The sequence below is a fragment of the Phycodurus eques genome, chromosome 14 (genome assembly GCF_024500275.1).
Source record: "Phycodurus eques isolate BA_2022a chromosome 14, UOR_Pequ_1.1, whole genome shotgun sequence".
NCBI classification, from domain to species: Eukaryota; Metazoa; Chordata; class Actinopteri; order Syngnathiformes; family Syngnathidae; genus Phycodurus; species Phycodurus eques.
Genome location: NC_084538.1, coordinates 20,994,758 through 21,020,934, shown reverse-complemented (window position 1 = coordinate 21,020,934; position 26,177 = coordinate 20,994,758). Strand labels below are relative to the sequence as shown.

Sequence of the window (26,177 nt, the reverse complement as noted above, 5' to 3'; positions counted from 1 at the left end):
ACTGGTGGCCAGCCAATCGCAGGGCACACATAAACAAACAACTATTCGCACTCACATTCACACCTACGGGCAATTTAGAGACTTCAATTAACCTACCATGCATGTTTTTGGGATGTGGGAGGAAACCGGAGTGCCCGGAGAAAACCCACGCAGGTACGGGGAGAACATGCAAACGCCACACAGGCGGGGCCGGGGATTGAACCGCAACCCTCAGAACTGTGAGGCAGACGCTCTAACCAGTCGTCCACCGTGCCTTCATCTGGACAGAGGAAGTTAAAAGTATTGCTGAAGATCATCATCTCTTTTAGTAATTCTAAAAATGTGGTTTGTCTGTTGTCTTTTATTTTCTGTCGCGAAAAAAAGAGATAAGGTTCCTTTAATGCATAAAAATACATACATTCTCCAGGGTCAAGTCACTGATGCTTGTCGATATTGCTTGGAGCCAGTCTGTGGTTTCTGCTGCACTGCAAAATTGAAGAATATTGGGGCTGGCTCCATTCAAGGCAAAGACTTCAAAACAGCTTGACCTGAAGAAGCACAGAGATCAGAACAAGAGAGGAACGATGGAGAAGACTGAAAGCATTACAGCTTAGTGACGCAGAGACAGGTGATTACTTCTGTCATGTTATCTGAGCTGAAGGCTCGGTGGAGAATGGCTTTCTAATTAGAATATGCTGGTTTGACTCTTAGTTCCTAATAGCTACACAGGAAAAGTTCCAAATAGCTATTCTGGAAAAATGTTATCAGGCTTTCACAATATTTGATATAATTTCACAGTATAATACTGTAGTGAGAATTTTATTGTGAAATCACCACTTTACTGAGTTATTTTGGAACAGTGGACGATCTGGTTAGCACATCCGCCTCACATTTCTGAGCGCCGGGTTCAAATCCGGCCTCACCTGTGTGGCATTTGCATGTTCTCCCCATGCCCGTGTGTGTTTTCTCCAGGTACTCCAGTTTCCTCCCACCTCCCAAAAACATGCACGGTAGGTTAATTGAAGACTCTAAATTGTCCGTAAGTATGAATGTGAGTGGAATAGTTGTTTGATTATATGTGCCCTGCGATTGGCTGGCAACCAGTTCAGGGTGTCTCCTGCTCGCAGTTATCTGGGATATGCTCCAGCCCGCCCGCGACCCTAGTGAGGATAAGCGGTGTGGAAAATGGATGGATGGATGGATATTTACAGTCAAATTACTGTGAAACTCATGCAACTAGTAGCCAGTAATTTACTGTAAATTTAAAGCAAAGAATTTTACAGTGTAGCTATCTTTCTCTTGCATCTCAAAATAATGATATGTTCCCTTATATTTGTTTATTCATATACGCCCACCCATACATTAGATAAACCTTAGTCATAATTTTATGGACATCTTGTTTACGGGCTAGAGCAGGGGTGCCCAATACATCTAGCGTGGGTAGATTGCGAGTTGGTTAAAAAAATTAATAATAATAATAATACATTTCGGAGCAGGAAACGGGGCACTTCATTGTTACGGGTAGTGTCTGACATCAATGTGTCTGTTTGGCTTATGTGTGAGTGTGTGCACAACTGGACGTATGGGGCGGAGCCGCGCTACTGAAGAAGAGATTACGCAAGGTGCGTGGGTTAGTCACTTGAAATGTTCGGTATCTCACAAGGCAAAAAAAAAAAAAAGTGTGGCCACCACTGGGCTTAGAGCCTATCCTAACTGACAGGACAAAGGGCAGAACCAGTTTCCAATTTCACGGCAAACTGACAAGCAATTACAGTAAGTACACGTCAACCATGACACTACCAGTAACCCCCCCCTCAACCTAATGGTTTTCAATAAATTGGAAATGTGTGGTGCCTCACACCAACTTCATTGCTGACATACGCACGTTTCTGTAGCTGTTGGTGCTTTGGTGACACTTGATGATTTTGGTAAACTGTTATAATAAATCTGCACATCAGAGACACATGAACAAATTAGCATTGATGAACAATTAATACCCGGCAACATTTGATTTCAACAATGTAAAAGAGGTAAGGACTTAACTAGTGTATTTAATGAATCACTGTTATTTCTGAGGACACCTATTAATTGATCAAGGCAATCATTTATGCCGCCTGTTGCCCTCACAATCTCTTCTTGTGACTCCAGCACATGCACTGGAAAAAAAAGAGTCCTTTGAATTTACTTAATTTACTTAATTTGAACATGTACATCGGTTGCACATGATTAAAATGTTTTAAAATGACATTTTCTTCGGAGAGGAGGGGTAAATTATGTAATTTTAACACATTTTCAAATTAAATAAATTCAAAGGACTCTTTATGAGTGTGCATGGGTGAGGACACGGCCAGTCGGGCGAGCAGCAGCAGCCGGTTGTTGTAGCGTAATTGCGTCGGCGTCGCTGGGGATGCCGGAAGAGACGCCAGGAATGGTGGACAAATCCTCCGCGTCTGTGAGACCAGAGACACTGGGGACTGTTGACGAATCCCCTGAACATGTAGCGCGTGGCTGCCACTGCGTGTCCTCTCCTGTGTATTAATATAATAAATTGAGTAATCAAACAGGAGTCAAAGTTTTTGATATCCTCTTTAATGTGCTGACATGCTTCTATTTTAATTCAAAAGATTTATTACAAACACCATACATACATTTACACATTTATCTCATAGGGCTGAGAGTACATTACTGTATTAACACATTTGTTGTGAGTTACGAAAATCAGAATCAGAATCAGAATCATCTTTATTTGCCAAGTATGTCCATAAAACACACAAGGAATTTGTCTCCGGTAATTGGAGCCGCTCTAGTACGACAACAGACAGTCAATTGACAAGAGAACACTTTTGAGACACAAAGATATTGAGAAAAACAGTCACTGAGCAATAAAGGGTTGCTAGTTATCTGGTAATGCCAGTACATTTTTTTTTTTTTTGACAATTGTGCAAAAAGATGCAGAGTCCTCTAGCACTTAGAGCATTTCAAATGACTAATATTGCAATAGTCAGGTGCAATGACCATTGTGCAAAGGGCACCGAGACTTCAAGTGAGTAGTACGATAGTCTGGGACAATGTTGATTGTGCAAATGTTGCAGATACTCCTCAGACAGTGTGCAAATGGAGCAGATGCTACTCTGGCATGAGTGGCCAGTATTGGTCAACAACAGATATGCAAATAGCGTGGTGAGACTACTACTGTGAGTGCACAAGTAATATATAATTGGCCCGACAGGAATGTGACAACAAACTCAAGACAAAAAGACAAAAAATTGCCAGCATGTTGCAATGGAATTGTAGGTTAGGTGTTTAAGAAGTTGATTGGAGGGAAGAAGCTGTTGGAATGTCTGCTAGTTCTAGTTTGCATTGATCGGTAGCGCCTACCTAAGAGAAGGAGCTGGAAGAGCTGATGACCGGGATGTGGAGGCTCCGAGAGGATTTTGCATGCACTTGTCTTACTTCTGGCAGCGTGCAAGTCCTCAAGGGTGTGTATGGGGGTACCGACAATCCTCTCAGCAGTTTTGATTGTCCGTTGCAGTCGGAGTTTGTCCTTTTTTGTAGCAGCACCAAACCAGACTGTGATGGAAGGACACAGGACTGGTTCGATGTGTAGAACTGCCTCAGCAGCTCCGGTGGCAGGCCGTGCTTTCTCAGAAGCCGCAGGAAGTACATCCTCTGCTGGGCCTTTTTGAGGACGGAGTTGATGTTGATCGCCCACTTCAGGTCCTGAGAGACTGTAATTTCCAGGAACTTGAAGGTCTCGGCGGTTGACAAAAGGCAGCTGGACAGCGTGAGGAGCAGCTGTGGCGAAGGATGCCTCTTGAAGTCCATGATCATCTCTACAGTCTTGAGCGTGTTTAGCTTCAGGTTGTGTCGGCCGCACCACAGCTCCAGCCGCTCCACTTCCTGTCGATATGCAGACTCATCACCGTCCTTGATGAGGCCGATGACAGTGGTGTTATCTGCAAACTTCAGGAGTTTGACAGCCGGGTGCGTTGAGGTGCAGTCGTTCGTGTAGAGAGAAAAGAGCAGCGGAGAGAGGACACAACCTTGGGGCGCCCCAGTCCTGATGCTGCGTGTGGATGAGGTGGCCTCCCCCAGCCCCACCTTAAGTCACCAAGTTAGTCACCAATACACATGGTATTTACCTTGTGGGGTGATCAGATTCAGCCACATGTGCCCCCACCACCCATGAGAGACCAGTGTCACCTATGATTGCAGCGACTCTCTCCTCAAACGGGGGGAGGCCCTCCGCACCGGTTCCTCCGCCTGTTTTGGCCACACTTTGGCGGTGAGCAAATGTGCTCCACTTCACATCCACCTTAATGTCTGACCACTTCTTTTTTCATTCAGCGTGTGTGCGCTCTGTGACCCTACAGCATTGACAGTCGCACACATGCTTTCCCATTCGCTCCTCTTTCGCGTGTTGTTAACGCCGGAGGACAGCATGCCAAAGAGGATTTTTCTTGCGAACCGCGACTTCATTGAGCAGCTTCTCAACTTCACATTCAGAAAAAAAAAATGTTTCACTGCTTTGCTCATTTTCTTTTTTTTCCTGATCGTGCAGAGATTGGGATCTCAGGTACAGGGTTCATTTAAATATGATTTCCATAGTTAAATGTGGGCGTGGACAAGGAAGGGTCGGCAACTCCAACGTGCGCTCATTTCCACGTTGATTCGGATGTATATCAGGATGCTGATTAAGACAGCATGATTATTGCACAGGTGTGCCATAGGCTGGCCACAACAAAAGGGCACTCTGAAATGTGCAGTTTTAACACACAGCACAATGCCACAGATGTCACAAGTTCTGAGGGAGCGTGCAATTGGCATGCTGACTGCGGGTATGTCCACCAGAGCTGATGCGCATTAATTGAATGTTAATTTCTCTAACATAAGCTGTCTCCAAAGGCATTTCAGACTATATGGCAGTACATCCAACCGGCCTCACAACCGCAGACCACTTGTAACCAGCCACCCAATGCGGGTCCACCCTGCTTTTCACGTCAGCCTGCTCAAGCCCGCCCGTGAGTCCCCTCTGGTCCCGCCTTCTAGGCCCCCTCCTCCCCCCCGGTTCATGGATTGGGGCCCTGTCTTCAATGTGAGGCGGCTGTTGTCGTCTCGTCGGAGGGGGAGGAGGTTTCAATATCTGGTGGACTGGGAGGGCTACGGGCCTGAGGAACGTTCATGGGTGCCGTCTGCGTTTATCGTGGATGACTCGCTCATTCGGGACTTCCACGTTGCGCATCCAGGGGCTCCGGGTGCTGTCTGGGGCCGGCCGTTGGGGGTACTGTCATGAGACATGCCACCCATTGAGCATGTTTGGGATGCTCTGGATCAGCGTATATGACAGTGTGTTCCATTTCCTGCCAATATCCAGCAACTTCGCACAGCCATTGAAGAGGAGTAGACCAACATTCCACAGGCCACAATCAACAACCTGATCAAGTCTATGCGAAGGAGATGTGTTGCACTGCATGAGGCAAATGGTAGTCACACGAGATACTGACTGGTTTTCTGACCCCCAGACCCTCACAATAAAGCAAAACTGCACATTTTAGAGTGGCCTTTTATTGTGGCCAGCCTAAGGCACACCTGGTCAATAATCATGTTGTCTAATCAGCATCTTGATACGCCACACCTGTGAGGTGGGATGGATTATCTCGATAAAGGAGAAATGCTCACTAACACAGATTGAGACAGATTTGTGAACAATATTTGAGGGAAATGGCCTTTTGTGTATCTAGAAAAATGTTTACATCTTTGAGTCCAGCTCACAAAAAATGGGAGCAAAAACAAAAGTGTTGCATTTATATTTTTGTTCAGCGGTTTGTGTGTGTGTGTGTGTGTGTGTGTGTGTGTGTGTGTCTGTGTGTGTATAGCGGCACGGTGGAAGACAGGTTAGCATATCTGCCTCACAGTTCTGAGGACCGGCGTTCATATCCTGGCCTCGCCTGTGTGGAGTTTGCATGTTCTCCCTGTGCCTGCGTGGTTAATTGAAGATTCTAAATTGCCCGTAGGTGTGAATGTGAGTGCGAATGGTTGTTTGTTTATATGTGCCCTGCGATTGGCTGGCAACCAGTTCAGGGTGTACCCCGCCTCTCACCCGAAGATAGCTGGGATAAGCTCCAGCACGCCCGCGACTCTATTTAGGATAAGCGGCTCAGAAAATGGATGGATGGATAGTAGAGTTTCAAGTTACACTTACGTATGTCGCGCCGAACTGTATTTAGCTACCAAAAATAGTTAAAAAGTAAAAGGAGGGAAATTGTACCATTTTCTTTTTATTATTATTATTATTTTTTTTAATTATTATTCAGATTTGTCTGGCTTGTTAACAATACTCTTGTCTGTGGTGTGTCAAATTTCCAAGATATTATATTGGTAACGTTAGTCTTTAAGGCACTGCTCTACTGAACAAGATTGTATATAAGACACTCACTTAATGTGGCTGCATCCAAACCATTTCATAAAAACTTACTTTACGGACTGATTATACATAATCTTAATTTCCTCTCCTAGATTCTTAAATTGAACCTTGATTGTAATGACCAATACTTCTTAAAATACAACCACTGACCTCCACTTTTGTAATAAAGTGTTAAATATTTATACATTATTCTTAAATTATAAAAATATTTTTTGTTTGTGGCTGCTGTTTTTGTGTGCAAAGAAATCTGAGATTTCTGAGAGAACATATAATGGTTGCTGTTTGCCACTGTCCATTGGTGCTCTCTCTTATATTAGTTCAATGTTTAAACTTGTATTGCATACTTGTATTGTAAACTGTCATCCATTTCAATAAAGTTAAAAAAAAAAAAAACATTGCTGCCCTCTGTTGAGCTGAAGGCTGCCACTTTGTCTTCCGGCAAGTTGTTGCATTCCATGCACACGAGAGTTAGTGTTACCAGCAGGAGATCGATACCATCGGTAGCATGAGACAATTTAGCACGGGTGCACGTCGTACGGACGCCCGGCAAGCTACATTTGTTGTTACATCAAAAGTAATTGAAAGTGATCACATAAACCAAATGTAATTACAACCCCAATTCCAATGAAGTTGGGACGTTGTGTTAAACATCAATAAAAACATAATACAATGATTTGCAAATCATGTTCAACCTATATTTAATTGAATACACTACAAAGACAAGCTATTTAATGTTCAAACTGATCAACTTTATTGTTTTTAGCAAATAATCATTAACTTAGAATTTTATGGCTGCAACACGTTCCAAAAAAGGTGGGACAGGTGGCAAAAAAGACTGAGAAAGTTGAGCCTCATCAAATACCTGTTTGGAACATCCCACAGGTGAACAGGCTAATTGGGAACAGGTGGGTGCCATGATTGGGTAGAAAAGGAGCTTCCCTGAATTGCTCAGTCATTCACAAGCAAAGATGGGGCAAGGTTCACCTCTTTGTGAACAAGTGCGTGAGAAAATAGTTGAAGTTTAAGGACAATGTTCCTCAACGTACAATTGCAAGGAATTTGGGGATTTCATCATCTATGGTCCATAATATCATCAAAAGGTTCAGAGAATCTGGAGAAATCACAGCAATGTAAGCGGCAAAGCCGAAAACCAACATTGATTGCCCGTGACCATCGATCCCTCAGGCGGCACTGCATCAAAAACCGACATCAATGTGTAGAGGATATCGCCACATGGGCTCAGGAACAATTCAGAAATGTCAGTAAATACAGTTCGGCGCGACATACGTAAGTGTAACTTGAAACTCTACTATGCAAAGCAAAAGCCATTTATCAACAACACCCAGAAACGCCACTGGCTTCTTTGGGCCCAAACTCATCTAAGATGGACTGATGCAAAGGGAAAGGTGTTCTGTTGTCCGACGATTCCACATTTCAAATTGTTTTTGGAAATTGTGACCGTCGTGTCCTCTGGGCCAAAGAGGAAAAGAACCATCCGGACTGTTATGGACGCAAAGTTCAAAAGCCAGCATCTGTGATGGTATGGGGCTGTGTTAGTGCCAATGGCATGGATAACTTACACATCTGTGAAGGCACCATTAATGCTGAAAGGTACATACAGGTTTTGGAGAAATATATGCTGCCATCCAAGCAATGTCTTTTTCATGGACGCCCCTGCTTATTTCAGCAAGACAATGCCAAACCACATTCTACACGCGTTACAACAGTGTGGCTTTGTAGTAAAAGATTGCGGGTACTAGACTGGTCTGCCTGCAGTCCAGACCTGTCTCCTATTGAAAATGTGTGGCGCATTATGAAGCGTAAAATATGACAACGGAGACCCCGGACTGACTGACTTCTTCTTCTCAAGAATGGGAAAGAATTCCACCTACAAAGCTTCAACAATTAGTGTCCTCAGTTCCCAAACGTTTATTGAATGTTGTTAAATGAAAAGGTGATGTAACACAGTGGTAAACATGACCCTGTCCCAGCTTTTTTGGGACATGTTGCAGCCATAAAATTCTAAGTTAATGATTATTTGCTGAAAACAATAATGTTTATCAGTTTGAACATTAAGTATCTTGTCTTTGTAGTGTATTCAATGAAAAATAGATAGAACATGATTTGTAAATCATTGTATTCTGTTTTTATTTATCTTTAACACAACGTCCCAACTTCATTGGAATTGGGGTTTTACAATCGGAGGTCTTTTAAAGAAAGCAGTTGCAAAACAAATTTATGAGTTTATAGAAAATAATTATTTATTTGAGGATTGTCAGTTTGGATTTAAAATCTGTGATGTAGTAATACAGTATACTGTGTTTGACATGTTTAACGTTTTTGTTAACCCTTCTGTAGCTGATCAGCAAAATGACACACCTTAAATGCTATACGTACTCTAAGTGGTAAGAGGCTCCGACTGGCTATGAGTCCCAAGATTTTAATATTTCTGAATTTGAGTTCTGTTTTGTCGTTAGCATCCTGACAGCTGGATACCACTTGCAGTATGTCCTTGTCAAACTATGACACAATGTCCAGAAATTATTTATATATGTTTGAAGATAATTTCTGAAAATGTGCAAAGACTGTGAAGAATGTAAGACTGAATAGTTGAGATATTGGGCTCTATTTTCATAGACGGTGCATCTGAAGTGGGGTACAAATGTCGGTGGATTTTGATTTTCGTGCAAGCATAAGGCTTGCTGCGTGTGTTTGCCAATTTAGCGGACTAAGCTGGCCTTTCTGGTGTAGCGTGGGTGTGTCCTTAAAGATGTGCCCAGCGGTGTGACAATTTGCCTTTTTCAAATTCAGGTAGATACAATGATGTCATCAACAGACATCATCACGATTGGTCGGTCGAGTCCAAATCTATACCAAAGGCCAAATTTATACCAGCTACCATATATAACGCATATACCGTGCACCCCTCAACTGTAGGTCATCATGCCCTCTTTGTTTGTTGTTGTATCAATCCTAGTGTCCGGTCAATTATTGCTCGTGTAAGTAGGCCTATGCCGTATCGGACAATGACTACTGTCACATCTCCACCTTGTCCAAGAATAAAAATATTTTTAAAACTGTTTTGGGTTTCAACCTCAAGGCCACATATAGTTTTAACTGCAAAAACATATGTGATGCCATACATAGCTTTGGCATGCCACACATACGATATCTTTGACAAGAGTGAGATTATGACTTTGTTTTTACTATATAAATTGCTGCCTGTGAATCAAAACTCTAACACTCAGTGATGAGCCTAGTGTGCTCCGTTTTATTTATTTTGATTTGTTTTGCTTCTTCAAAGACCAAACGACATACTTCACAAGAAATTACCATTGCAGAAATTCCACATTTTTTACTGCTTAAATGTCATAGAAATTGTTTCAATCTAACACTTCAATACAAATTAATTTACAAATTAAAATGAAATACATCTTTAAAATGCATCAAGTAGACATTTTAAATGTCTCGTAATCTTTGATATTTGCACATTTAATTTATACTTTTTATACTGTATATGCCATCGTTTGATCTCGCTTCTTTACACTGTTTATTATTTATACCGTCTTTTGTAACACCATGGGCCCTTGAGTACCATAATTTAGCAGACATTCCAACAGCTTCTTCCCTCTTGCGATCAACTTCTTAAACACCTAACCTGTAATTCCATTACAACAAGCTGGAATTTTTTTGACTTGGAGTTCGTTGTCACATTTCTGTGGGGCCAATTATGTATTACTCGTGCACTCACTGTAGTTGTCTCGCCATGCTGCACTATTTGCATATACTGGCCACTCATGCCAGAGTAGCATCTGCTCCATTTGCACACTGATTGAGGAGTATCTGTAACATTTGCACAACCATCATTGTCCCAGATGATCGCACTACTCGTCACTTTAAACCGCATACACTCCTTGAAGTCTCGGCGCCCTTTGCACAATGGTCATTGCACCGGACTATTGCAATATTAGTCATTCGAACTGCTCTAAGTGCTAGAGGACTCTGCATCTTTTTGCACAATTGTTTTTTGTCAATGTCTTTATGTCTCCAAAGTGTTCTGTAAATTGACTGTCTGTTGTACTAGAGCGGCTTCAACTACCGGAGACAAATTCCTTGTGTGTTTTGGACACACTTGGCAAATAAAGATGATTCTGATTCTGATTCTATCCTCTGCATGTGCTACACATGTAGAATTGACAATAAAAGGGGTACCTTGTAAATCAAGAACTCTGAAATTACAAAATATGATACACTTAAAAGTAATAGTTATTAAGTCTTTCACAGGTGATTATAGTTAAATGCTATGTCTTATCCCAAGAATATTAATTTTAAATGGTATAATTCCAGAGCTAAGCTTCTGTAGCCGGGGATTGGATCACCAAGGTCCCCGCTTTCGCCTGCCACCCAGCTCTCTACGCACCCGAACCCCTTGGTCCCTTCCACAGGTGGTGAGCCCATGGGAAGGGGGACCCACGTTGTCTCTTCAGGCTGTGCCCGGCCGGGCCTCATGGGTGCAGGCCCGGGCCCCGGTGACCCATGTCCGGGCAAGGGAAAACATGTTCCATTGTTTGTACTCATCATAGGGGATCTTTGAGCCGTGCTTTGTCTTGTACCTCACCTAGGACCTGTTTACCCTGGGTGACAAAACAAACCCCTCCACCACGATAAGGTGAGCGTTCAAGGAGGGGGCCTTGACCCATCTTCAGCCTCCCTTCTTTGGTCTATTCAGGGGTTCTGGAGAGGAGGGTTCGTCGGGAAGTCAAACCTCAGATTGCGGAGGAACAGTGTGGTTTTTGTCCTAGCCGTGGAACATGGGACCAGCTCTACAACCTCAGCAGCATCCTCCAGGGTGCAATGGAGTTCGCCCAACATGTGTACATGTGCTTTGTGGACTTGGAGAAGGCGTTGAACCTTGTCCCTCGGGGGTTCTTGTGGGGAGTGTTCCTGGAGTATGGAGTACCGGAACCCTTGATAAGGGCTGTTCGTTCCCTGTACAACCGGTTTGGTGCGAATAGGCGGCAGAAAGTCGTTTCCAGTGACGGTTGTACTCCGCCAAGGCTGCCAATTTAGCAGACTGGTCTGCGCTAAGCTGGCCTTTCTGGTGTAGCGAGGGTGTGTCCGTTGAAGATGTGCCCGGCAGAGTGACAATTTGCCTTTTTCACATTCAGGCAGAGAGGATGACGTCATCAACAGACCGTGGACTTGGAGGCGAGTGTGTGTCCTTCTAGTTTCAGTAGTTTCCAATGAGGGTTAGACTATGCCAAGGCTGCCCTTTGTCACCGATTCTGTTCATTACCTTTATGGACAACATTTCTAGGTGCAGCCAAGGTGTTGGGGGGCTCTGGTTTGGTGGCCTCAGCATTGCGCCTCTGCTTTTGCAGATGATGTGGTTCTGATGGCTTCATCAAACCGTGATGTTAATCTCTCGCCGGAATGGTCCACAGCCGAGAGTGGAGCAGCTAGGATGAAAATCAGCACTTGGAAATTTCAGACGATGGTCCTCAGTGGGAAAAGGGAGGAGTGCCCTCTCCGGGTTGGGGAGGATATCCTGCACCAAGTGGAGGAGTTCAAGTATCTCTCGGTCTTGTTCACGAGTGAAAAAGAGCCGGAGATCCTGATATGGGCTGTTTGGTCCATGTACGACCAGTGTCAGAGTTTGATCCGCATTGCCGGCCGGCAGTTAGTCGGATTCGTTTCCAGTTAGGGTTGGACTCTGTCAAGGCTGTCCTTTTTCACCGATTTTGTTCATAACTTTTCTGGGCAGAATTTCTAGGTGCAGCCAAGGCTCAGTTTTACATTTCAGCTTTTTGCTTTTGATGTGGTTCTGATGGTTTATCTTCAACTTTCACTGGAACAATTCGCAGCCAAGTGTGAAGCAGTTGGGATGAGAATCAGCACCTCTAAATCTGAGACCATGGTCCTCAGTCGGAAAAGCGTGGAGCAGCCTCTCTGGGTCGGGAATAAGTTACTGCTCCAAGTAGAGGAGTCTTGGGGTCTTTTTCACGAGTGAGGGAGGAAGCAAGCAAGAGATTTACAGGCGGATCGGTGCAGCATCTGCAGTGATGCGGACGTTATATCGGTATGTCGTGGTGAAGAAGGAGCTGAACTAAAAGGCTAAGCTCTCGATTTACCGGTAAATCCACAATCCTACCCCTCACCTATGGTCACGAGCTGTGGGTCGTGAACGAAAGAAGAAGATCGCGGATACAAGCGGCCAAAATGAGCGTCCTCCACAGGGTGTCCGGGCTCTCCCTTAGAGATAGGGTGGGAAGCTCAGTCATCCGGAAGGAGCTCAGACTGGAGCCGCTGCTCCTCCGCATTGAGAGGAGCTGATTAGGATGTGGGTTAGGGCTTATGGATGCCCTGCATGCCTCAACGGCGAGGTTCCGGGCACGTCCAACTGCTGCCCTGCGACCCGACTCCGGATAAGAGGAAGAAAATGGATGGATGGTATAATACTGATCACAACCACTATTGATTGATATTGTAAAATAACACTGTTATGGAGAGGCACAGTTTTAGAGAAAACAAAACAAGAAAACAAATATAAAACGACAGGCATAAAATATGTTACGTTTATTTAATGTAGGTTGAAAGGGATTTGAAAAATATCGCTCACCATTTCTGTCTTTTCGAGTCGGCATTTGTACGACAGTACATTGGGATAGATTCATGATAAAGATAGATTCACAAATAAAATAAAGATAGATTCACAAATAAAATTAAAACAATATGCAGTACATAAATGGGAGTGCACTAAAATCAAATGCATGTTCTCGGTCAAACCTTCTGAGTCAGAGCCTCAGCTGTGGTGACCTTTTAAGCCGTTTATGTCTCTGCATAGATATTGGCATTAAGAAAAGTGCTTGCTTAAGCCAACAGCGGCACTCGCTGAACTGTGCCCGTCAAAGGTGAATTATATCACGCTGGATTACCCTTACCTCATTTTATCCATGCCAGCTTTGTATCTGGAGACTCTGGCCATCAACAAGGGCAGGGAGATGGCGTCCAGCCAGCGCTTCTCATACTTTGGTTCATTAGCTGAGGGTGAAGGAGGTGATGAAGCCTGCAAAAGCAAGATATACATGAACAATGAGCTTCTCTAATGCCCCCCCACCCCGAATTGTTAAGGATTTGGCATGGCAACAGCATTTTATAAAACTTGTAATTTTAAACCATGACTTTACAACATAATGGTACAAAAAACACAGTAAGTCGCAATTTTGAATTTGTGTGAATGATTTACCAGTAATTTGAGCGCAATGCCATCAAATTTCTCGTCCCGATCCTACAATACATACAGTGACATTTTTACAAAACAAAACTTTTTTTCAGTGACCGTGAGCACCTCTTAATACACCTGCAGCCGCCATGTTGGATACACGCAAGATACCCAGTTCATACCTCTTTTTGTTGTTGTTCTTAACACTATGTTGAAGGTAAGCTTTAATGCTTCGCAATGTAAGAAAAGACATGACATATACTTTATCCCCATTTATAATGTTTACATTTTAGTTCCTCACTCTTAAGTAACAGAATAAAAATATATATCTACATTGGATATTGGTTGGGAGTATGTTGTATGTGTATATTGTAATTGTGTATCAGTGTATATTATATTATATTATATAGTGGGTACGGAAAGTATTCAGACCCCTTTAAATTTTAAATTTAAATTTTTCACTCTTTGTTATATTGCAGCCATTTGCTAAAATCATCAAAGTTCTTTTTCCCCTCTTTAATGTACACATAGCACCCCATATTGACAGAAAAAAACGAAATTGTTGAATATTTTTGCAGATTTATTAAAAAAGAAAAACTGAAATATCACACAGCCATAAGTATTCAGACCCTTTGCTCAATATTTAGTAGAAGCACCCTTTTGAGCTAATACAGCCATGAGTCATTTTGGGAATTATGCAAGCTTTTCACACCTGGATTTGAGGATCCTCTGCCATTGCTCCTTGCAGATGCTCTCCAGTTCTGTCAGGTTGGATGGTGAACGTTGGTGGACAGCCATTTTCAGGTCTCTCCAGAGATGCTCAATTAGGTTTAAGTCAGGGCTCTGGCTGGGTCATTCAAGAACAGTCACAGAGTTGTACTGAAGCCATTCCTTCATTATTTTAGCTGTGTGCTTAGGGTCGTTGTCTTGTTGGAAGGTGAACCTTCCTGAGCACTCTGGAGAAGGTTTTCGTCCAGGATATCCCTGTACTTGGCCGCATTGATCTTTCCTTCGATTGCAACCAGTCATCTTGTCCCTGTAGCTGGAAAACACCCCCACAGCATGATGCTGCCACCATCACGCTTCACTGATAGGACTATATTGGACAGGTGATGAGCAGTGCCTGGTTTTCTCCACATATATCGCTTAGAATTAAGGCAAAATTTTTCATGGTCTCATCAGACCAGAGAATCTTATTTCTCACCAACTTGGAGTCCTTCTGGTGTTTTTTTTTTTTTTTAGCAAACTCCATGCGGGCTTTCAAGTGTCTTGCACTGAGGAGAGGCTTCCGTCAGGCCACTCTGCCATAGAGCCCCGACTGGTGGAGGGCTGCAGTGATGGTTGACTTTCTAGAACTTTCTCCCATATCCCGACTACATCTCTGGAGCTCAGCTACAGTGATCTTTTGCTTCCTCTTTACCTCTCTCACCAAGGCTCTTCTCCCCCGATTCCTCAGTTTGGCCGGACAGCCAGCTCGAACAAGGGTTCTGGTCATCCCAAACGTCTTCCATTTAAGGATTATAGAGGCCACTGTACTCTTAGGAACCTTAAGTGCAGCAGATTTTTTTTGTAACCTTGGCCAGATCTGTGCCTTGCCACCATTCTGTCTCTGAGCCCTTCAGGCAGTTCCTTTGACCACATGATTCTCATTTGCTCTGACATGCACTGTGAGCTGTAATGTCTTATATAGACAGGTGTGTGGCGTTCCTAATTAAGTCCAATCAGTATAATCAAACACAGCTTGACTCCAATGAAGGTGTAGAACCATTTCAAGGATGATCAGAAGAAATGGACAGCACTCGAGTTAAATATATGAGTGTCACACCAGTCTTTGCTGGGCCACTCAAACACGTTCACAGTGTTGTCCTGAAGCCACCCCTTCGTTGTCTTGGCTGTATGCTTAGGGTTGTTGTCCTGTTGGAAGGCGAACCTTCGCCCCCAGTCTGAGGTCCTGAGCACTCCGGAGCAGGTTTTCCTCCAGAATATCTCTGTACATTGCTGCATTCATCTTTCACTTAATCCTGACTAGTCTCCCAGTTCCTACCGCTGAAAAACATCCCCACGGCATGATGCTGCGACCACCATGCTTCACTATAGGGATGGTATTAGTCAGGTTATGAGCGGGCCTTGTTTCCTCCTAACATACAGTCTGGCATTCACGCCAAAGAGTTAAATCTTCGTCTCATCAGACCACAGAATTTTCTTTCTCATGGTCTGAGAGTCCTTCAGGTGCCTTTTGGCAAACTCCAGGCGGGCTCCCATGTGCCTTTTACTTAGGACTGGCTTCCATCAGGCCACTCTACCATACAGGTCTGATTGGTGGCAGTGCTGCAGAAATGGTTGTCTTTCTGGAAGGTTCTTCTCTCTCCACAGAGGATCGCTGGAGCTCTGACAGAGTGACCATCAGGTTCTTGGCCACCTCCCTGATTAAGGATCTTCGCCCCCGATTGCTCAGCTTCGACGGGCAGCCAGCTCTAGGAAGATTACTGGAGGTTTTTCTTCCATTTACAAATGATGGAGGCCACTGCTCATTGGAACCTTCAAAACACCAGACAATTTTCTGTACCCTTCCTGGATTTGTGCCTTGAGACAATCCTGTCTCGGAGGTCTACAGACAATTCCTTGAACTTTTTGCTTGGTGTGTGCTCTGAGATGCACTGTCACCTGTGGGACCTTATATAGACAAGTGTGTGCCTTTCCAAATAATGTCCAATCAACTGAATTTACCACAGGTGGACTCAAATTAAGATGTAGGAACCTCTCAAGGATGATCAGTGGGAACATGATGCACCTTAGCTCAATTCTGAGCTTTGTGGCAAGGGCTGTGAATACTTATGCATGTGATTTTTTTATTTGTAAATTATAAATTTAAGAATAATAATTTAATAAATTTGCAAAAATTTCCCCCCAAAAAATCACATTGTCATTATGGGGTGCTGTGTGTAGAATTTTGAGGAAAAGAAATTCGGGACTTGCCTGTCTTGACTTGGGACTTGTCTGTTTCAACTTGGGACTTGGCTTGGGACTCGAGGGCAAAGACTGATTTGTGACTTGCAAAGCAATGACTTGGTTCCACCGCTGCCAAAAGGTAAGGAGAGCAGTGCTTTGGCATTTTGTGTGGGGGGAGCCAGTGATGGTTTCGTACATGCTAAACAAAGGGTGCATTACATGTTCGAGTCACAGATTAGCATTAGATAACAGTGTGAGCTTCTGAAATGTGGCACTGACTGGTTGCTCTGTGTGCAGGCTGGGGGCGGTTACAGAAATTAGTCTATCGCGCCAGCAACCCCATAAACGCCATGTTTTGTCTGATTTATCTTGTCCCGGGTGCATGCCAATTGGATGTACAGTATGGGCCAAATGGTTCCATGTGCTTGAATCAGAAAATGAGCGCAGCTGCACATTTCTCCTGCAGCGCAGATTCTCCCATCCACTTAAGTCTGTGATTCAGCCAGAGACTTTTTATTGCGCCAGATACGCAGTCTGAGTGGAGCATCCCTAAAATGTGGGCATTCCCTGTCAAATCTAGTTTTCCGCTGTCACGGACATGCCACGAAAAGATGACACCCAGCACCCCACCCAGCCGAGATAGACGACCAAGAAATGGCAAGATTCAACTTCGCATATAGATGCTAAGTGAATCACAAGTCTGGATCATCAAAAGCAAGACACAGACATTTGCTTTTGCACGCCGACGCGAAGTGAATTACCAGCACCCGGAGCATCAAATCGGAGAAAAAAGATACTTAGTTTGCACCAAAACCAGCGAGCCCACAGACCCTCACCAACAAAGGCGTCTCCTCCCTGCTGCGCCGGTGTGACAGTTATACAATCTAGCCGGGACAATGGACGGGTTGCTCGCGACACCCACAGGCGACGGAACGCCACTCACTGCAGACACAGGTTCATTAACCACAGTCTTTACCGGACTCGACTGGGATTTAATATTTTAAGAACTTTACATGAACGCCACTAGTGACTGTATTTCTGCAAACTTGAATGTCTGATGTCGAATCTGTTGTCAACTGAACCAGATGAAATGTTTCACTCCACACCACACAAATGCCACATTGCAAATATTTGTGTTCTCAACAATCACATCACATTTGAAACATTTGTTAAAGGTATTAAAGAGTATGTGCGTGGGACAATGCAAAGCGGGAACAATGGTCTCATTATCTGAAATCCAATAATTCTGTTGGCTTCATCAGGCCATGATCTCCAACTCTCACAGGAGCGGTTCGCAGCCGATTGTGAAGGGATGAGAATCAGAACCTCCAAATCTGAGACCATGGTCCTCAGTCAGAAAAGGGTGGCGTGCCCTCTCCAGATTGGGGATGAGATCCTGCCCTGAGTGGAGGAGTTCAAGTATCTTGGGGTCTTGTTCACGAGTGAGGGAAGACTGGAACGGGAGATCGACAGGCGGATCGGTACAGCGTTTTTTTTTCGTAATTTGACTCCTTTTCCAGCCCAGCTGCCCCGCGACTCCTGCGGCTGGCGACGGTGCACTGTGAGCAGCAATGGCAGCCAGCGAGATGGTCACTGGACAACCCCCTCTACCAACTGAGGCACAGCTGCCCTTTGGGTTGTACAACCCCAATTCCAATGAAGTTGGGACGTTGTGTTAAACATAAATAAAAACAGAATACAATGATTTGCAAATCATGTTCGACCTATATTTTATTGAATACACTACAAAGACAAGATATTTAATGTTCAAACTGATAAACTTTATTGTTTTTAGCAAATAATCATCAAAAATATGTTGGTGAGGATTGAACTGGAACTGTATGCCTTTGTGCTGGTAGAGTTTTGCTGTGCAACGGTGGAGTCTGAAATGCTCCCTCTGATTATTTTTTATTGTTTTAATTATTCTGATGTTTATTGAAAATGCAGCCGGACAAAAAAGGGTTTTAGGGGACGGACAGAGTGGACAATGGGAATAGGGGTGCGAACAACAGCAGAACAATAGTGAGACTGTCTAGATCAGGGGTGTCAAACAAATTTTTGTCATGGGCCACATCGCAGTTACGGTTCCACTCGGAGGGCCGTTATGGCTGCATACCCCTATGATTGCCTCATATTATTACATATACACAAATTAATGGATAATTACTTTTAAAATCAGAAGCCAGTAAAAACTGTTTATTTTAAATTTTATTTTAAAAGGGGGGTTGGAAACAAAAAAACTTGCAATATCTCCATCCATCCATTTTTCTCCCGCTTATCCTCACAAGGATCGCGGGAATGCTGGAGCCTATCCCAGCTATCATCGGGCAGGAGGCGGGGCACACCCTGAACTGGTTGCCAGCCAACCGCAATTTAGAGTTGGTTGCAATATCTCAATATTTTTAAAAGTGAAGCCAATTTGCTCTTTTGGTATGTTAGCAAGAAACAAAGTCGATGCACACACTCACTGGCCACATAAAATTACGTGACTGGGCCTGATCTGGCCCCCGGGCCACCAGTTTGACACCTGTGGTCTAGATATTTTAACACAAGTGAGGTGAGAGGCGGCACGGTGGCCGACTGGTTAGCACATCTGCCTCACAGTTCTGAGGACCGGGGTTAAAATCCCGGCCCCGCCTGTGTGGAATTTGCATGTTCACCCCGTTTCTCCGGGTACTCCGGTTTCCTCCCACATCCCAAAAACATGCATGGCAGGTTAATTCAAGACTCTAAATTGCCCATGGGTGAGAATGTGAGTGCGAATGGTTGTTTGTTTGTATGTGCCCTGCGATTGGCTGCAAACCAGTTCAGGGTGTACCCCGCCTCTCGCCCGAAGATAGCTGGGATGGGCTCCAGCATGCCCGCGACCCTAGTGAGGATAAGCGGAACGGATGATTAATGAATGAATGAACAAGATGAGAGAGGACGGAAAAGGGCAGGACAGGATGTGGGAAATGAGCAACGCAGTGCTACTGACGAGTGGTGCGGTGGGATTCTTTTTTAGTATCTAAACACCTGTAAGAACCTGTGAGTTGATGTTAGTATAACCTGTGTTGTGATGCGTGGTACCACCATAAGCAATAAAAGCCTATAGCGTGGCTATCGAACGTATTAGTGAATGAATACAATATCACATGCATGTTCCTCAACTGGTGTATGGAGTTTCTGAGCCGGCACATTGAGGAAGGGTAAGATTGCGTGGTTTCTCGACTTTTCCTAAAGTGGCAGCAATAATTGCCTTCTTAAAAAAATTGAGCTGTTTGAGACTTGCGCTGATAAAGGGGAGGTCTGAAAGAAGAAGAATCACTTTTATTGTCGTGAACATTGTGAGTCCAGGGATGTTGGAGGTTTGTCCAGTCAGGGTCTAGAACCTCGGTCCCCTACGGTGGCAGGCGATGACCTTAACCATTGGGCCATGACTTGGTGCTACTGCAGTGTATCTATTCTAGTTCCAGCAAATATTGTTGTTCAACAGTAACCAATGAGGCACTGTATTTGGCTAGCTATGTAATAGTGTTTGAAATTGGGTGCCTCAATCCTCCTTCTGCTTTACCTTTCTGAAGGGTAGCTAGGCTGATTCTATTTTTCTTATTTTTGAGTAAAAATTTTAAATGGCAGAATCGCTCATTTGTAACCATTTTAATGTGGGTTTGAATGGGATCTTTGTAAATAAATAGTTAATTTGTGGTTATGTTTTCATTTTTACTGTAGCTATACAGCCTAAAAGTGAGATAGGTAGGCTGTTCCAATGACAGTAGGTTAATCCTGCTGCACACAGCGCGATATATATATATATATAATTTTTTTTGTCACAAAAATTCTTGATTAAAAGGATAAACCACCAATAAATGTTTTTGTATTTAATTAACCTGACATGCATGTTTTTGTAATGTGGGAGGAAGCTTGACTACTCCAGAGAAACCCCACAGAAGCACAGAGAAAACTCCACACAGGAAGGCCAGACCTGAGATTCTAACCCCGAACCTCAGAACTGTGAGGCATATGTACTGAATACTACAACCTGTTACTTGTTTTCCCTAAGCACTGATCAGGAAATGTTCCTGTTTCTACAAAGATTCAGTTGACAATTGCCATACATTGGGCATTAACATCTTTCATTCTATTGTTCGCTCTAGTTTAGGGGCTAACATTCATCAGTTTTTACATATATGTGAAGTACATCAGTTATTATTACAGTTATTTCTGTTTTGATGCACAAAAGATCAATATCAATTTCAACACATTTTTTAAAGCCATTCAAATACAAACTAGCTTTGATGGAAGAGGAACCCAGGAGGAAGCAAAATAGATTTTCTAAAAGGGTCTTTAAAGTAGTCAAGTGCGACAACATAGTATAAGTATAAGTCTTGTACTGTAAACTTCCGTAATTTCTCGTGTATAATGTGCACCCATGTGTAATGCGCACCCCAAAAGTTAACCTCAAAATTCTGGAAAACCCTTCTACCTATGTATAATTGCATTTTTACAATGCATGATTTTGTTTCTACCCATATGATCAAAACATTCAGTATTGTCTGTATTTTGTTAGTTTTTTCAAATAATTATTCTGAAGTTAAGCACTTTATTTGAACACGTAATACTTTCTTTCTTCTTCTTTACTTCCTCTCATTTTGAAACTCACAACCTTACTTTTATTTAATAAATAAGAAAACACACAGTTGTGCTCATATGTATGATTACCCAGGCAGAATTTGTAAGATGGGTAGAGTTCTTTAAAGAAAACATGAAGGGCCAGGCAAAACACATTTAATTTTATTTTAATGGAATTCAAATTAAACTATCAAGCATTTCAGAAAAGCATTATCATTAAAAAAAAGTGTAGGCTCCACCTTTTTAAGAACCTCTAGGTGGCGGTGGTATATTACAATGAAAGTGTATACCTTTCTCATAACCTCTAGGTGGTGGTGGCCTATTGGAATTAAAGTGTACAGCTTTTTCATAACCTCTAGAATGCGGCATACATTTATAAAATGGGACCTATGTATAATGTGCACCATTGACTTTTGACATTTTTTGGAGGGGGGAAATGTGCATTATACACGAGAAATTACGGTACTTGAAGCGTGTAAACATTTTAACACTAAAAATATAAAGCATAATATATATTGTATATAGAATATGTCAGAGATATGTCTTACTGTGCCACCATTTAAATGTGAGCCGCAGTCGAAGAGGGAGGAGGATTCACTACTGTGATCAACAGATGTCCCAGAAAAACCTGTTGAAAGGAGACAGGTTCATCGCAATGTTCCTGAAGGGAAACCTTCAGTTCAACATAATTTCATTCTATCCCAAGTTAACAGTCACTATGACCCCAAATTCAGTGTCATACATTCATAATGGCTTCTGATGTCAACCAGTCAAACAGGTTTACCCAGTGTTTCGAAGGCTTTGAAGGCTTTGTTTGGCTTGTTTATTACTGAAGGTAAGTATCACACAAGACATGCAAGAAGTATAAGGCCCGTATTCTTTTGTTGATTTTTCAATTAGTGTTAAAAAGACAATGTTTCATGTTGCACCAAGAACTCATTGACTGTTAGCAGACCAGACAGCCATGTCTTTTGCATTTACAACTGCTACCTACCACCAAGGGTGGACTTACCATTAGGAAAACACAGGCAATTGCCTGGAGAGCCGAGAATTTCAGGAGCACACCGATGTCTCATAAAAATTGATTCATAGTTTTCTTCGATTTGAAACAATTAGTATTGTTTTAGTCTTAATTCACACACTCAACACATCAAAATGCTTAATCTAATGTAACCCAACAAACACAAACAACCACAGAGTTAATAGAAACTCTCTTTATATTAGGACTGGGCTATGGCCAGATGATATGACATGATATTATCTCATATTTCCCAAAAGTCCAACTTCCAATTTCAATTGATTTTTTTCCCCCCTCGAAGTTTTCAGGTTGATGTGGTCTTGAGCTCTTCTGCATTTTATTGTGAAGGGTTTCCTGTAGTATGACCACTTATATTTAAATACATAAGTGGGTAAGAATTGGAAATAATACTTAACATCCTCCAGAAAAATATTAATAACCCCAGTTCCAATGAAGTTGGAATGTTATGTAAAACGTAAATTAAAACAGAATACAATTTTTTGCCTTTTCAAGCTATATTCAATTCAATACAATACAAAGATATTTAATGTTCCAACTGATAAACTATTTCAGATTTTTTTTTTTTGGTCATTATTTATCCATCCATTACCTGAGCCGCTTATCATCACAAGGGTCCGGGAGCGCTGGAGCCTATCCCAGCTATCTTCAGGAAGGAGGCGGGTGACACCCTGAACTGGTTTCCAGCCAATCGCAGGGCACATTTAAACAAACAACCACAGGGAGAACATGCAAACTCCACACAGGCGGGGCTGGGGATTGAACCCCGGTCCTCAGAACTGTGAGGCAGACGCTCAAACCAGTCATCACAGTGCCGCTGTCAGTATTTACTTATTTTGAATTTGATGTGTGAAACACGTTCCAAAAAATTTCGAAAAGCATTTGGGAACTGAGGACACTAATTGTTAAAACTTTGTAGGTGGAATTCTTTGTTTGATGATTCTTGCATGATGTACAGCTTCAGTTGTTCAACAGTCTGGGGTCTCCGTTGTCGTATTTTGTGCTTCATAATGCGCCACGAAGGTCTAGTACTCACACTTTTTTATTACAAAGCCACACTGTTGTACCATGTGCAGATTGTAGCTAGGCATTGTCTTGCTGAAATAAGCAGGGACCTCCTTGAAAAAGATTGCTTAGATGGAAACGTATGTTGCTCCAAAACCTGTATGTACCTTCAGCATTAATGGTGCCTTCACATATGTACAAGTTACCGATGTCTTGAGCACTAACACACCCCCATAGTATCACAGATGCTGGCTTTTGAACTTTGCACTGATAACAATCTGGATGGGCCTTTTCCTCTTTGGCCTGGATCACACGATGCCCATGTTTTCCAAAAACAATATAAAATGTGGACTCGTCAGACCACAGCACGTATTTCACGTTTGGGCGTATTTCCACCCATCTCAGATGAGCTCGGGCTCAGCGAATCTGGCGGTGTTGCTGGGTGCTGCTGATATATGACTTTCGCTTTGCTTGGTAGAGTTTTAACTTGCAATCATTTTCTGAAGTGTTCCTGAGCCCACATGGTAATATCCTTTGTACAATGATGGGGTGCCGCTTTAGGGATCGAAGTTGACGGGTGTTCAATGTTGATTTTTGGTCTTGCCGCTTACATGCAGACATTTCTCCAGATTCTCTGACGAAATAATGGTAGGTAGATGATGAAACCCCTGAATTCATTGTAATTTTACATTGAGAATAAACCGTTGGACGATTTGCTTAAGCAGTTGTTCACAAGGTGGTGAACCTCGCCCCATCGATCCTTTAGAAAAACTGGGCTTTTTGGGGAAGCTCTTTTTATACCCACTCATGACACTCACATTTCCAATTAACATGTTCACCTGTGGCGGCACGGTGGCCGACTGGCTAGAGCGTCAGCCTCACAGTTCTGAGGACCCGGGTTCAATGGAGTTTGCATATTCTCCCCGTGCCTGCGTGGGTTTTTTCCGGGCACTCCGGTTTCCTCCCACATCCCAAAAACATGCATTAATTGGAGACTCTAAATTGCCCGGAGGCTGTGACTGTGAGTGCGAATGGTTGTTTGTTTCTATGTGCCCTGCAATTGGCTGGCAACCAGTTCAGGGTGTACCCCGCCTCCTGCCTGATGACAGCTGGGATAGGCTCCAGCACGCCCGCGACCCAAGTGAGGAGAAGCGGCTCAGAAAATGGATGGATGGATGTTCACCTGTCGAATGTTCCAAACATGTTTGGTTTTTTAGCATTCCTCAACTTCCCCAGTCTTTTGTTGCCGCTTTTTCGGAATGTGTTGCAGGCATAAAATTCAAAATGAAAGAATATTTGCAAAAACAAAAACAATAACGTCTATCAGTTTGAACATTAAACATTTTGTCTTAGTAGTGTATTCAACTGAATATAGGTTTAAAACGATTTGCAAATCATTGTATTCTGGTTTTATTTACATTTTACACCTCCCAACTTTCTTGGAATATGGTTTTATACATATTATACAAACTTTTATAATTGCAAGTTTCGTAGTACCTGCCTTTTACCATAATGTGTCACTTTAAGATAATCTAAGGAGGTTCAGAGGATAGCATCTCCCCGTTATCCTCAATCTTTGGACTTTTCTTATAGCACATACAGTGTGTTGAACCACAATCAAAATGTCATTTGTTATTGTAACCTTTAAAAATATATAAAATTCAGGACTCTTACCTAGAGGCAGTTTAAGAAAAGATGGAACTTCTCGTAGATATCGCACAGTAAGGATGACTTCATCTCCGGCGGTGCGCAGGAGGTGAACCTGACAGGAATGTTAGAGAAAGACAAAGATGGAGAAAGATAATCAAAATGAAAGGTCAGCAGTGAATGAGCAATTTAAAATCGGTGCAATAAAAGCTAATCTTGTAGAGTTTTAATGCACATTTTTTACAGATGTATGTACAGAACATAGCCTTACGAAAAAAAAGGTTGAGCAAGATTTACAATGTGTAATCTTAAATTAATTTTTTATGGCTTTTTAAAATTTCACTTATGGTAAAATTGATGCATTTACAGTTAAGATATGTTAAAAGATGATTTGGAAGAAAGTTATGAATGCAAGAATGAGGGTTTCGGCAATGGAAAAGGAAAGGGATGGACAAATGCAGTAATTTTAAGGTGGTAAAAAAAATAAAAATTTCTGTAAAGTGTGTTTGTCAAAAGTGAGTGTCTGGTAAACAATGACACCAATGTTGAATATGTGTGAGGAAGTGGTCACAATGGAGTGGTCGATCAAGGGAGAGACAGTCTGAGCTGATCAGGTGAGGGATTTTGGAACAATGATAATTTTAGATTTGTCAGAATTTAGACGTGGTTGTCCTCGAAGGAATGTCTCGGATTAATGAGGTGGGGCTCAGGTTTTGGAACCTTGGAACTGGAACTTTGTGGTAAACACAACACATGAGTGCAACAGGGCCACCTGTCATTTTACAAAAAATATACTCACAACTTGCTCATGAGTACAATGCTCCACATTTATGCCATTAACCTAAAGAAACCAAAAGAGAGTAGAAAGATACTTCAGTGAAGTGATATCGCAACTCGCAATTTCATAGTATGTAAATCAATGCATGGATTTTTTAAGAATCCGACCCAGGCTTGTTCATAGATCATAATAATTGCAAACGCCACAAGACAACGCGTTAATGCCAAAACACAACGGCACAAGCAGAGAACGGAAATGCAAATTCCATAACATAACGGCATTCATCCACAACACTGCAACATTTTGCCAGCAGACCTTAGTGACTGAGGAGAGAAGTTGACTAAGCTTTTATGAATGAAATTGGGAAAAATGAAATGACAGTTTGACTCATCAAGATTGTACTTTTCAAAGTATTTGTTTGTAATATTCTGATGACTGGCCCTGTTGAAGCTAATGTTACCAAGTTAACAGTCAATTGTACACTGAAACTCAGTAAGATTTCTCTCCCCACCTTACAGGTTAAGAT

The 26,177-nt window shown here is 42.7% G+C and overlaps 1 protein-coding gene across 6 annotated transcripts in view; it reads right to left on the bottom strand.

Moving 5' to 3' along the window:
- The window catches only part of sntg2 (syntrophin, gamma 2), a 99,035-nt gene that overhangs the window by 31,696 nt on the left and 41,162 nt on the right, over nt 1-26,177 (bottom strand). For 5 of the 6 annotated variants that reach the window (XM_061695385.1, XM_061695386.1, XM_061695380.1 and 2 more), the window contains 6 exons: nt 25,673-25,714; nt 24,901-24,988; nt 21,734-21,813; nt 13,650-13,691; nt 13,345-13,469; nt 398-527 (listed from right to left, as the gene is read on the bottom strand). In XM_061695385.1, the coding sequence (XP_061551369.1) occupies nt 398-527; nt 13,345-13,469; nt 13,650-13,691; nt 21,734-21,813; nt 24,901-24,988; nt 25,673-25,714 (507 nt within the window). The remainder of the gene's footprint in view (nt 1-397; nt 528-13,344; nt 13,470-13,649; nt 13,692-21,733; nt 21,814-24,900; nt 24,989-25,672; nt 25,715-26,177) is intronic. The other variant, XM_061695382.1, reaches the window with a different exon arrangement.